The sequence below is a fragment of the Sphaeramia orbicularis genome, chromosome 1 (assembly GCF_902148855.1).
Source record: "Sphaeramia orbicularis chromosome 1, fSphaOr1.1, whole genome shotgun sequence".
NCBI classification, from domain to species: domain Eukaryota; kingdom Metazoa; phylum Chordata; class Actinopteri; order Kurtiformes; family Apogonidae; genus Sphaeramia; species Sphaeramia orbicularis.
This window is the reverse complement of record NC_043957.1, coordinates 23233678-23247401: the sequence shown is the minus strand read 5'-3', so window position 1 is coordinate 23247401 and position 13724 is coordinate 23233678. Positions and strand designations below refer to the sequence as shown.

The 13724-nt window shown below is 36.1% G+C and overlaps 1 protein-coding gene and 1 long non-coding RNA gene across 3 annotated transcripts in view; one reads left to right on the top strand and one right to left on the bottom strand.

The window, feature by feature from the left end:
• Nucleotides 1-448: 448 nt before the first annotated feature.
• Nucleotides 449-12655, top strand: LOC115417212 (lipopolysaccharide-induced tumor necrosis factor-alpha factor homolog). Of its 2 annotated transcripts, none has more exons than XM_030131230.1 (5): nt 449-551; nt 6815-6986; nt 9770-9877; nt 9983-10175; nt 12363-12655. In XM_030131230.1, the coding sequence occupies exons 2-5, from the start codon at nt 6842-6844 to the stop codon at nt 12466-12468; spliced, it is 552 nt and encodes a 183-aa protein (XP_029987090.1). In that variant the 5' UTR covers nt 449-551; nt 6815-6841; the 3' UTR covers nt 12469-12655. The 2 variants fall into 2 exon arrangements, with proteins under 2 accessions (XP_029987090.1, XP_029987083.1); XM_030131223.1 differs by lacking the exon at nt 449-551 and adding an exon at nt 565-837.
• The window catches only part of LOC115417334 (uncharacterized), an 18172-nt gene continuing 15718 nt past the window's right edge, over nt 11271-13724 (bottom strand). The window contains exon 3 of the long non-coding RNA XR_003935137.1: nt 11271-11281. This is a non-coding gene — a long non-coding RNA (uncharacterized LOC115417334). The remainder of the gene's footprint in view (nt 11282-13724) is intronic.

The following is a 13724-nucleotide window of genomic DNA, read 5'->3' as shown; positions in this document are numbered from 1 at the left end:
ATCAGATTAGATCGTCATAAATCCCCTAAAAGTTACACACTGAACCTTTAAGGGAAATATGCTTGGTTATGAAACACAGCTAAATTTAGAAAGTTTGCCAGTTACCATGACTCATCTGTTTTTCTTAAAATGGTTCATGATCTTTTGCCAAAACCAACATTTGTTCCTCTTTAACAGCAGTCATTTCAAAGTATGATCATCTTGTTATTTTTACATAGCTTAAACATGAGTTTGTATTATTACAGAGTTTTAATTCAGTTTAATATCCTGTGAATAAATGAATACTTGTATCTGTACTGCATATGTGTACCAGAATACAAATAAATACCATGATTGAATGTCTTGGTAACTTATGAAAAGTATTTAAAGATTCAGAAACAGGACACAGAGAAGAGTTTGCATGAGGTAAACAGATAACCAGGGCCGGTTCGTCTTTGTGAAGTCAAATGTTTCTAATTCCAGTGGAGAACTGGTCAAACAGGCTGCGATGACGGCTGTCACCAACATGGGACGTGTTTCCTCCTGCAGCCGAGCTTCCTCATCTGTCTCAGGTAAGACCACTGCTTTCATATCTCACTCTTAATTAACAAAGACACGCTCCACACTCTGGTCTGTGGTGGAGACTGGTCTGGACCCACTGGGGTTGGACACACATGAGACCAGGAGAGTCCCATGTGAGCTTGGATTCCTCGGTTGCCCTCAGCGGATCTGTTTCACAGCTGAAACACTAATTTTTAGGGGACATTTTAATATGAAACTTATGGACTGGTGAAGGACATTCCCATGAAGACAACCTGTGTGTTCAGCTTCATGTACTGGAATATCACTGGAGTTACAGTAAGTGTTTAAAGGGAGCATCTAAAGCCTGATGACAACTGTTTCATTTTTACACACATTTCACAAATGACTAATCCAGTAAAAGTTGAAGCAGTATTTTAAGAATCAATCTTTTGTTTAAGCCGTTTTTCAGGTAAAAATGCCAAAATTAAATGTAAGAATAATCCATAATTTATGCTATTTATACTATACTGATTATCTTTGGGTTTTGGTTGAAGATTCACAGTCAAAACCAGTATTAGTGCAGTTTTCTGACATCTATTTAAGACTAAAATACTCATTAGATGTACTGATGATGACAACTTCCACCACTCGAGAACATTTTTGATCATTTTCTTTCATCTGTTATATTTATACGATGTTCACAGTGCATATGACCATGGAGTTTCACATTATGAGATGATCTAAGTATTGTGTTGTACTGTGTGCTGTGAGTCGCTGTCACTTTAAACTAGCGCTCAGGTAAACATTCAGGTGAATACGCAACGATTTAAAGCCTACCTTTCCATTGTATAATCTACTGCGGCTAAAGGAGGGGCAGTAATCACGGTTCACTAAATACACAGAGACTGAGATGTACAGAAGTAGTGCATCCAGTGTGTGAATACACCCTACAGAGGTTGTGTTACCCACTGAGAACAATGCACTAGTCTAGTTTACAGTGCACTGGGTGAGGAAAAGAAAACAAGATTAATTTGCAGCTGAATTAAATTCTAAATGAAGTAAATGATGATGTGTCTGTATATATATATATATATATATATATATATATATATATATATATATATATATATATATATATAGAGAGAGAGAGAGAGAGAGAGAGAGAGAGAGAGAGAGAGAGAGAGAGAGAGAGAGAGAGAGAGAGAGAGAGAGATTTTTTAGTTTTTTTATTTATTTATTTTTTTTAGTTTTTTCTTAGGTTTTGTTTGGGGGGGGAGTGGTTTTGTTTTTTTACAATACATTCACTTTACAGGTTCTTTACACTGGAAAATTTATAAATCTATTCTGTAAATGGACATAAAACAATATATATGTGTACAATGACAACACAAGCTATCCTGCACTTTTGTCATTTGTTTTCCAAGTCATCTTATTAAAATATGTGAGATTCAGCACATTTAATTTATGATACAGATCATTTCTAAAAAAAAAAAAAAAAAAAAATTGAAAAAACAAAACAAAACAAAAAACAATGTTAATTACGTTGACTCATTAATAGTTTTTTAGTTTTTTCTTAGGTTTTTTTGAGGGGAGGTTAGCTTTTTGGGGGGGGGTTTTGTTTTGTGTTTTACAATACATTTACTTTACAGGTTCTTTACACTGTAACATTTATAATCTATTCTGTAAATGGACATAAAACAATATATATGTGAAATAACACTAATCATATACATTGAAAACACAAGCTATCCTGCACTTTTGTCATTTGTTTTCCAAGTCTTATCTTATTAAAATATGTGAGATTCAGCACATTTAAATTATGACACAGATCATTTCTAAAAAACAAAACAAAACAAAAACAATGTTAATTACATTGACTCATTAATAGTCAATTAAATGGTGGAAATCTTACACAGGAAATTTGCAGTAAAATACACTCCAAATGAAGAAAATTTTACTGTTCTCAGATAACATTTGGTCCCTCTCTAAAAAGAATCAGTTACTCTTTGGGTAGAGCTCTCCAACCTCAATATAGAGCCAAATTTACTCTGTTTGAGGAAAATACTTTAGACTCTGGAAAAAATGCTTGGTAATTTTTCCTTTGTATTAATGTGAGAGGAGGAAGGTTATATCTGTAACTTTCTGAAAATGTAAAATGTGGGGAAAAAACAAAGGATTTTAATGTTTTTTCTCTTAACAAGCAAATCAAAGTCTTTTCCTTTATTACCTCCGCCAAGGAGGTTATGTTTTTGCCAGGGTTTGTTTGTCTGTTTGTTTGTCTGTCCGTTAATGTGCAACATAACTCAAAAAGTTATGGACAGATTTTGATGAAATTTTCAGGGTTTGTTGGAAATGGGATAAGGAAGAAATGATTAACTTTTGGGGGTGATCGGGGGTGGGGGGGCCCACGGGGGGGGCCCACTGATCAGCCTTGGCGGAGGTCTGCGCTCTCCGAGTGCTTCTAGTATTTAATATAAAACATTCTGAGGATATTTTGTTGATGACCTGACACTGGAAAACTGAACTGACATGAGTAAGTTCCCACTTTCAAAATGTTTACAACATGTGAACTACTTTTAAAGAGTTGAGCTGAAGCGTCTGTAACTCCATTGGAGACAATAGTAAAATGATCATGCTTTGAGAATAGAGAGTGTCCTTAGATCAGATATTTACAGTGTTTCATCTGTTTTCTATGACACTGGTCCGTAAAAAAAGACAGAGGGACTAAAAATTCAAACCAGATGTAGACTAATGTTATGAAGCACGTTTGGAAGCACTTTAGGTCTATTTAAAAATAAATATTTACTGAGATAAAAGTGAAACTATTTTTCAGATAAAACACATTTTTATATTTTTTTGGAATATTTTTTTTAAATACAAAAATCTGCATGTAAAATGTTAAAAAGGACACGAAAATTATGCACTGCAATTTTTTCCGAATATCTTTTTATTCTCTCACAGGTACATTTTGGGAATCAAACTAATTATGCAAGGCAGAGTGTTTCACAAAAATGATCACTGTTGCAAAATCACACACGATTTACATGTGTTTAAATGGGCGGGTTCCATGTGTGACACCAGTGGACATGATGAGTTACACACAAAACCTGGAATGAGACTGAGATTCATGAAAACCCACATGTCTGGATTAGAAAAACCACTGGGTTCATCAAATTTAACACTTTGTCTTCATTGATAGTGCTATATAAGACCATTTACAGCCACATTTTCAGATCAAATGCACTGACACCCAGGTAGCTTTTCATGTCCCAATTTTGGCCCCAATATTTGATAAAAAAAATCATTAATTTTGGGATGGCTCGGAGCAAGAGTATAATTTTTTTTGCATTCATCTGAGGTCATCATTTGGTACATCCTGGGGGGAAATATGTCTAAATTTCTCTTTTATTATTGGGTCTAAAAAGCTGGTAAAGTGGCAGATACCAAAATGAACCCAGTTTCATAGAAGCACCCAAATGTCAAAATTGACTGAGGTTACTGTTAGTTAAAAATTTAGAAGTCAAATATATTATTAACTCTGTCTGAACAGTTGCTGTCCATTTCTGTTGTGGAAAAGGTCAGATTCGACCTAAAAATATGACATTTGAAAGATAAAAGTTGTCTAAAAATGGGTTAAAATGCTCATTATTGAACAAAAGTGACTAAATCATTCTCTGACATTGAAGCAGTTTAACAGTAAATCGACCCAGTTTGTGTTGGAAAACCCTCAGTTTTCCACACTAATATGGATATATTTCTAAATGTTTAATCTCTGTACACACCAGAACACAAAGATGATGAAATGATATGAAATTTCACACACTTTCATATAATATTAGACACAGCAGATGTTCAAGCTTTAATCTGTCATAACGTCGAGCAGCAACGACAAGTTGTGTTAAGACTCAGGTTCACTTTTATGTGTTGGTTTGAGTTGTTTTTTTTTTTTGTAACACATATCTTTATTAAGGTTTTCACACATATTTTGTGACATGAAATGATAATATTGTGTGGGTCTCCCATGAACATAAATCCCCAGAACACCCCCCACCTCTGAACCACCAAATCTGAATTCTGAAACAGCTGTGAAAGTAAATAACATAAACTAATAACTGACAGACAATAGAAGTAATATTGACTTGAATACTTCTCAACATCCATTTTTTTATACCTGATACATAATCAAACATCATGTAACAAAAAAAAGGGTATGGTCTCACTTTATAAGTTATGATGATGAGATATCAGGTCTTGATTTTAAAAATTTTAGAAATGAATTCCATATCTCATGGAAGATATGAGCTTTCCGTTTAATTGCATACGTGAGCCTTTCAATAGTTCTGCAGGATGACAGTTCCACAATCCATGAATTCAATGATGGACAATAAACACTTTTCCGATGTCTAGCTATCAGACGCTTCGCATGCATTAGACAGAGGTTCACCAGCCTAATTTCATGAGCTTTTTTTTTTAACTTAATTTTTATTTAGTTTTGCTCATACAAACATACAAGACATTTTACATACATTAAAATATCTAATCAAACATCCCCATATGGCACACACGTAAAAAAAAAAACGGGAAAAAATGGATATCTGCAGTAGATATTGATTACAATTAATCACAAATGAAACATAAATGACAAAAACACACACGTATACAACCACTTCTGAATGCTTATTGTATTAAAAGCTTAATCACAGAACTCCATCTCTTTGTAAATCTCTCTCCCAGAATTCCAAGTGCATATGTAATTTGCTTCATCTGATAGGTTTCCCTCACTTTCTCAATGTAAATGTCATATGTGGGAGGTTCAGGTTTCAACCACTTGATATTGATGCATTTAATGGCTGGCGTTAGTAAAATTCATAAGAGGCATTTTCAGTTATTTCCTTTTAAACTTTCTGAGATTACACCTGAAATAGCAAACTTTAAATCTTTCGAAAATGTTTGGTTGAAAACTGTGCTCACAGCAGCAAATATATCATCCCAGAAAGGTCTGATCTTAGGACACGTCCAGAAATGGTTTGAGTTTTTAACGCCTATTTCTTACATTATGTGATTTTATCCCAACACTGTCATATGTGTCCACTCCCAGGTCATACACTGACTTATACACATTTATGATCTGAATTTGATGTTTAAGATGCAGACATACAGTACATACAAAATCATGTTCAGTAGCTCTGGGATGACAGTAAATGTAAAAATGCACAAAGAATAATTAAAAACTACACTAACAATAAAACAGTGTTATAAAGGGACTACAGATGGAAATTAGCACTGCTGCTACAATCTGGCATATTTACAGCTGAAACTGTTGTAGATGTTCATTAATATGCACTGTCCCTAATAATAAACAAATAAATAAGCAAATAAATAAATAAATAAATAAATAAATAAATAAATAAATAAAACAGGCTTCAGATGAATTAGCATGGGATGAATTAGCAAAGTAAATGTGCAAAAATGGCACTGAAGATATTAACAGTCAAGGGTGTCGAACTTATTTTAGTTCAGGGGCTACATACACAACAATGTGATCTCAAGTAAAATAAAAGCACAATAACCTATAAATAATGACTCCAAATTTTCTTCTTGGTTTAAAGTGAAAAAAATATTACATTATGCCTGTAGATAATGACAACCCCAACATTTTGTCTTTAGTGCAAAAAAAATAACATTAAATTATGAAAACATTTATTTTAACAAAACTATTCAGTAAAAATAAAATGTGAATAACCTGAACAAATATGAACAACCTGAAGTGTCTGGAGAAAATTAAGTGCCTATTATTAAATGTTTAGTGCCGTTGTAGATCCAATTCATAATGCAAATGTATAAATGATAAGTTAAGGCATAATATTGTTAAAATTGCACTGCATTTTTCATAAGAAATTTCAATTTTGTCAGGTTATTTACATATTCACAATATTTTCATAACTTAATCTAATTTTTTTTGCACTAAAACAAAGAGAAAAAATTTGGACCTGTCATTATTTACAGGCTTTTATGCTATTATTTTCCTGGTCCGGCCCACTGGAGCTCCTACTGGGCTGAATGTGGAACCTGAACTAAAGTGAGTTTGACGTCCATGTCTTCTATGCATTGAACTACATGTGCGATAGTCTTTTAGTCCTTTAGCGCATGTTCATAAAAAAAAGGATTCTAAAACAATAGCATTACATAAGTGTTTGCACATGCTCTGTGTTGCTTTCTCCCAAACACACAGAGGAATGCCTGCCTGTGTTTCAGAATGTGTGTGAAAGGATCTGTCTTATCTTCATCACTGTTTCCATCTCTGTTCCGTCAGCATCCTGTTTGACTGGATGAGCTTTCAATGGACCCTCCGTCATATGATGAAGCCAGGTTCCACCCACCTACTCTGAGCACCCACGACCACGCCCTCCACTACCCCCCTCCCCCCTCATATGATGCCTCCCTGCCCTCCCCCTCCACACCCCCTCCCACCTACGGAGAGGCAGGTAAGATAGCATCTCATTATTTACCTCCTGTTTCACAGAATACATCCACATAGAGCTGGAAACAGTGCATCTGCTGTTCGTTGTGCTTTATTTTCTCTGACTGTTGGACTTATTTGCATTTTGAAACTACTGCTTTCCCCGTCAGACACACTGGAGTTTTGTTTGGCAGCAACATTTATAAGCCAAGATCCTGTCAGCTCTTTTTTCCGTGACTATAATTTAAGACGTGAAGAAGTGGCCGTGACAGGACACTCCTGCTTTGTCTTTGTTTGTCACATGTCATTCCCATTTGTTTCTATAATCTCACTGGTGACAGTGACTAAAGGACAAGAACAAAGTGAGCTTTCCTGTGACAAAAGAGCAACTGTATGAGTTCAAGCTAAGGCTTACAGGACAGCAGTGACACCAGAGATGTTTAGATGTTGGATGGTTTAGAGCAGGGATTCTCAACTGGTGGGTTGTGACCCAAAAGTGGGTTGCAAACCGGTTTTCAGTGGGTTGCAAACCTTTGCCTGGGCAAAAATTAATGTTTAGAGACAAATATGATGGAGCTGCTGCCTGTTCAGACTCCTCAGCAGTAGGTGGCGGTAATGTGCTGTAGTGTTAGTTAAGACCAGACATTTCACAGCATAAAAGAAGACCCAAAAGTTTGTATTCAAATGATGGTGAAACACAGGTATGATAACAACTACATCAGATATGGTTTTATTTACATTCGAGGACAAAAACCTCAATGTGTTTAAGTGACTAAAAGCACTTTTCAATGCACTGTTTATTTTTGGTTAAAATGCACTGAATTTAGTGTTAAAGGGAATATTCCATATTTACAATCCACTCTCACATCAAAAAGTGAAATAGCTACATTTGTTCACAGTCCAAAACATATCAGTCTCACAATTAGGGCCTGAAAATGATAAAATATTCATGTTTTTTATCTGATCCTTTTCCATTGGCCTGCGTTCGAGTCACATGACTTTCAAGATTCTGGCCGTGAGAACAAAAAACATGGTGGACATTTCTCTCATTTTTAGTGAAAAAATCAATATTTTGAGTTAGTTTTGGCATAAAAATGCATTTTGGTTACATTTCTACTGAGAAATATGTATTTTATTTTCATAATATTCACTCAGTGCATGTACATAATCACTCACTTGCTCATTGTTGCAAAGATTTTTCCGATCTCACCAGAATAATATGAAACTGCAACGTTATGGTTGTTATGGACGCTGCTATTGCTCAGCATAGCTGTGGCCCCGGATTTCCAAAAAATGTGAACATTTTACAATTTTCAGGCCCTAATTGTGAGACTGATACGTTTTGTACTGTGGACAAATGTAGATATTTCACATGTTGATATGAGACTGGGTTGATATTTAGCATCACCACCTGCTGGTCCTTTTGGTTTATCATTAAACTTGTCTTCTGTGTTGGCATTCTGTGATATTTCGTATTATCTCAGGTTCAAAACGTACCATCTTTACATTCAATAAATCTGAGAAGTTTAACTTTTATCATTTGGGTTGAGGTATACGAAGGATCATAAAGATTACAACTGGATTCATCAGAGTTGAATCATATGACACATACAGATCTGAACCACACTGAGAATCGATGGGATGTGATGGAGAAGAGTTTACACAGCGGTTCAACTTTCATCATCAGTACAAGATCTTGCAGAAAAATCAGTGCTATGGATGGAAATAAATGTTGTGACATTTATTGTGACATTACATATGTAATGTGTGGCACATATGAGCCACGGTGAATGTGTCCTGTAATCAAAGCTAAAGGTGGTCTGATGTAATACTGTGTGTTGGACTTGTTGGGCCTGGCTGTGTCTATACACATGTACATACATATAATACATTTATAAATACACTTTGGCCATAAAGTTGGTTTAAGATATTTTTACCTCTGCTCATGAAATGATTGTGTCAATGTGATTTATTCTTATAGATAAAGTGTAGCTGTAGTCATTGTTCCTGGTCAAAGGTCGTTACAGAGGTGTAGAAATAGGAATTAAAAAGAGGAATGTTTCTGAAAAGAAAATTATTCAAACTTTATGGGCAAGAGTGTATGTAAACATATATACATGAACATGAAAACAAACAGTGCATACATATACAGATATATATATATATATATATGTGGGTGTGTGTTGACTGCACTGAATACTTTCAGTAGGAAAAACATCTACATGATGATGTAGAAAATGGAAAAACATAAGAACATATTTGTTTTAAGCCCTGTGAGGCAACCTTGTTGTGATATTGGGCTCTACAAATAAAACTGAATTTGAATTTGACTCATTTTTAAAGTACTGGTTTCAGTGAACTTGTATGTGTAAGTACATTTAGCAAGTCCTTTTGCAAGTCCTTTTTTTTTTTTTTTTTTTTTTTTTTTTTTTTTACAATTTTCATTGTGATAAAGTAATTTGTTATAGTTTAATGATCTATTTGGACATTTAAAATACATAGCTTTTATTTTAATTTGTTCAACTTGAAGTGAAAATGATGAGTTATGTCACAAACTAACTCATCATTGATGAACTTAATTACCTTTTAACTGTTTTAGAACTTTAAACCTACACAAAATATATTATTCTTATAGAAACAAAGGTAACAGTAATATTATTAATAAGTCTTATGAATGTTTAATGTCTCTTTGTTGCTGTAATTTCTCTTAAGTAACCACTTGATCCTATTATTCATGGTGCATACATACAGTGTATATTTACTTATGTGTACTTTCCATCCATCCATCCATTTCTGATTCCTTTCCAGTTACCATCCAGCCAGATCCTTATCCTGTCCTGACCGTACCCACAGTGACCCACAGTGTACCAGTGCCTCCACAAAACACTGGAGTCATAATCCATCCAACAACCCAAAGTAAAGACACTCAATCTGTTCATCGGAATAACAAACACAGCGTACAACAGGTTATGTTCAGTAATATCTGAGTCTACTGTCTTCTGTTTGTCCTTCTGTCGTCAGTTGGTGTGAATCGGACTGTAAATGTCACACGGTCCCAGCCGGTGGTCCTGTCCCAGCCACAGTCCACCATACACCTGAAGGATACACCTGGCATCATAAACTGCCCCCACTGTCACCGCACCGTCACCACCAAAGTAACATACGTCCCTGGGAAGTCGGCGTGGTGTCTGTGCATCCTACTGTCAGTGATGGGGTGAGAGCACACACTAACAGGAACTCACTTAAAGGAGTGATATTTTCCTTTTTTAAATGGAATTATGCATTTTAAAACATTTCCCTGTGGTCTACATAAACTGTAAATGCTATGCTTGGGTCTGAATTCTTCATTCATTCAACTCCACAGGTCCATCTTCAACCCTATTTCTAAGTAATGACACCAGAAAGGTGGTTTTGAGTGCTGGCCCTTTAAATGCAAATGAGCCACTTCACCCCACCCCCCAGGTTGTTGGCTGTGTTGCTCTGTCCACTTGTGTTCGTTAATACAACCAACAACTGAACATTTTATGTAATCGGCTCCAAGTTTGGACATATTTTCAATATGAACTACAACCGCTGCTGCTGACAAACAATTATGGCTTACTCCGAGAAATGTTCGTTGGAAGTCTTGACCTTATATATGCAAATGTTGTGATGTAACTAGTTATAAAATGTAAAAAATTAAGCAGGAATTAAAACAGGTTGTAGAAATCCACTCAATTTTTGCCAAAATGAATATAAAGGTAGCTTGGTACCACCTGGAGGGTTCAAATTCAAACTTTTTGAACTATTAGGGTCCAAATACACAAACAAATGAACCAAAGATTAATAAAAGTGGGTTTAGCAAAATATGACTGCCTAAAAAAGAGGTTTGCTCCATGTTATTTTTCATTTATTTCACTTGTAAAGGACCTTTAAATATAAAAACGTCAACTGTATGATGCAGATTTAAAAGGTATGTGTGGTGAATTTTCATTGCTAGCTATTTCAAAAGATTACGTTTACTACTAGAGATTTTGTCTGGAAAATTTCATTAAAGTCAGTCAGTTATGGTCAGAGACACGGTGCCTCCTTCATGGACTGTTCCAGCACCGGTAGTGACACAGACTTGTTGATTTGTCCGATTACCTGGGCTGTGATGAACCAGTCACTGACCCAGTCTAAGATGACACAGTTAGTGATGGCCGAACGAGGCTTTGTTGGAGCTTCGACATTTTTTACGAAACCTGGTTCATTGCTCGAGGCTCCAATGACACAGTGCTCAAGGAGGACATCTAGTGCTCATTAAAATGAAGTGCAACCGAGACATGTCGAAGAGTCAAACTTCTTTCCATTCTGCAGCATACCTACTTAACACACAACACATCCCAGTGGTTCATGGACTGTCACCTCCTCCAGGAGGTATTGTGATCGCTTTGCTTTGTGTGCATGTGTGCGTGTTTGTTTGTTAGCAAGATAACTCAAAAAATTATAGATGGATTTTCATGACATTTTCAGGAAATGTTGATACTGGCACAAGGAAGAAATGATTAAATTTTGGTGGTGATCAGGGGGCTGTCTTGGCGGAGGTCTGTGCTCTCCAAGTGCTTTCTTGTTTTGAATTTGATTGTCCATGCACATTCCTGTTTAACTACACTAGATGATTGTATGTTTGTAGTGGACACAACAATAATATTACTAGTAATAATGACAATAATTATTGAAAACCATGATCCTAATTTGGAATATCTGTAGGTGACCCTACATAGATCTTCACTTGTTGTGGTATGGGACATTTAAATGTTGCTGCTACATTCATGAGATGTGCTCCACAAATAGAAACTGATGTCATTTCACATGGGGTTGGTGCAAATACAGATTATATTATGGATTTGGGCAAAGTATGTTTTAAGGTTCATTGGTAAATGGGCTCATGGGTGTGTTTCAAAGTGATTTCAGGTGATTCGAAGCACTCAGCTGTTTCACACGTCACTCAATTGTGTAGGACGTCACAAGTCACGTGACCAAACCACGCCTCGGCACTGTGCTTCGATACATCTGCTTTATGAGCTACGGCGCATCACCGGAGTTTCGCGTGTCAGCAGCCCATCACTAGACACAGTATCAGCCAGCGCTGGGTCGCATCTCTAGGACAATAGCAGAGTGCAAAGCTTATGACTGCACAATGTCATGTTTATTCATTCCAGGGCTGTTTTGATCCATACCCACTGATCACATCCCTTTGTCACTGTTAACTGAGAGGTCCCAGATTAATTCTCATTGAACACTAGCACTGAACCCACTCTGGTTACAATCACATGATAAAATATTAGAGAACACAGATGCATTGTGAGTCCTGTACAGTTCCATAAAGCCTATACTGTGTTTATGCTAAAGCTGACATTCTGCTTCTGTTTTGTCTCAGGTTGGTTTGTGGAATCTGTCTTATTCCCCTCATGGTCCGAGGGCTCCAAGACGCACATCACTCCTGCCCATACTGTGAAAGTCAGATACATGTTTACTCACGGTAAAGTTCAGAGAAAAGAGTCAAATAGAAAACAGCCAGAATAGGGCACATGTTCAGATTAGCACAAGAATGGAAAGTCAGAGGACTGGAAGGTTTATTTAAACATCTTCTAATGCATATTGACAGACTGTTCAGGAACAGTTGGACAGGCTTTTATGAGATGGTTTATCTCTGCTGTAAATATAAAAAAAGTCACTGTTTTACTGAATGAGCCTCTGTACGCTATAACACACAGGTGTCAAACATGCAGCCCGGGGTCCAAATCTGGCCCACCAAAGGGTTTAGTCCGGCCCTTTGGATGAATATGTGAAATGCAAAAATGACGCTTATTAACAATCATTTTAGTTCAGGTTCCACATTCAGACCAATATGATCTAAAGTGGGTAGGATCAGTAAAACACTGTTGTAGTAACCAATAAATACTCATTCATTCATTCATTCATTCATTCATTTTCTGAACCTGCTTTATCCTCACTAGGGTCACAGGGGGTCACTGGAGCCTGTCCCAGCTACTTATGGGCAACTCCAAATTTTTCTCTTTGTAAATGTACTGTACTTTCCAGACTACTGGCCACACCTGACTCCACCCTGTCTCCAACCTCACCATCGATTCATTGATGCCAAGCTTACATACAGCAGCTCCATGTGTTTCTTTGACAGCCAGATCGATCATTAGCCCAGAAAACATAAATTAGCCGCAAAATTTTTGAGCCGCAGGTTCACAGCGTGTGGAAAAAAGTAACAGTTTACAGACCAGAAATTACGGTAAACATTTTCATGTATTTACACTAAAACAAAGTATAATTTCGCAAAAACCGTGAATAACCTGAAGAAATATGAACAACCTGAAATATCTTAAGAGAAGTAAGTGCAATTTTAATAATATTATGTCTGTAAATGATAAACTGAAGCCTAATATTGTTAAAACTGCACTTATTCTTTCAGTTTGTTCATGTTATTCACATCATTTTAAAGGATAGTTTGTAGATATAAACATTTTCATATTGAAATTTTACTTTTTTCACTCCAAAACATAGAAAAAAGTTTGGAGTTGACATGATTTATATAATATTATGTTATTATTTTACTGGTCCGGCCCACTTCAGATCAAATTTAGCTAACTGTAGGCCCTGAACTAAAATGAGTTTGACACCCCCGCTATCACAGATCCAAATACCAGCGTTTTGACTGTAATCTCTCATATGGGTTAGCGTTTGATGCTAAAACGTTTCGGAGGATTTGTGATCAAACTCCATCTGC

Coding starts and splice junctions, on each gene's coding strand:
- LOC115417212 (XM_030131230.1), top strand. CDS start 6,842: ATGGACCCTCCGTCATATGATGAAGCCAGGTTCCACCCACCTACTCTG. Junction 6,987..9,769: donor TCCCACCTACGGAGAGGCAG/GTAAGATAGCAT, acceptor ATTCCTTTCCAG/TTACCATCCAGCCAGATCCT. Junction 9,878..9,982: donor AATCCATCCAACAACCCAAA/GTAAAGACACTC, acceptor TTCTGTCGTCAG/TTGGTGTGAATCGGACTGTA.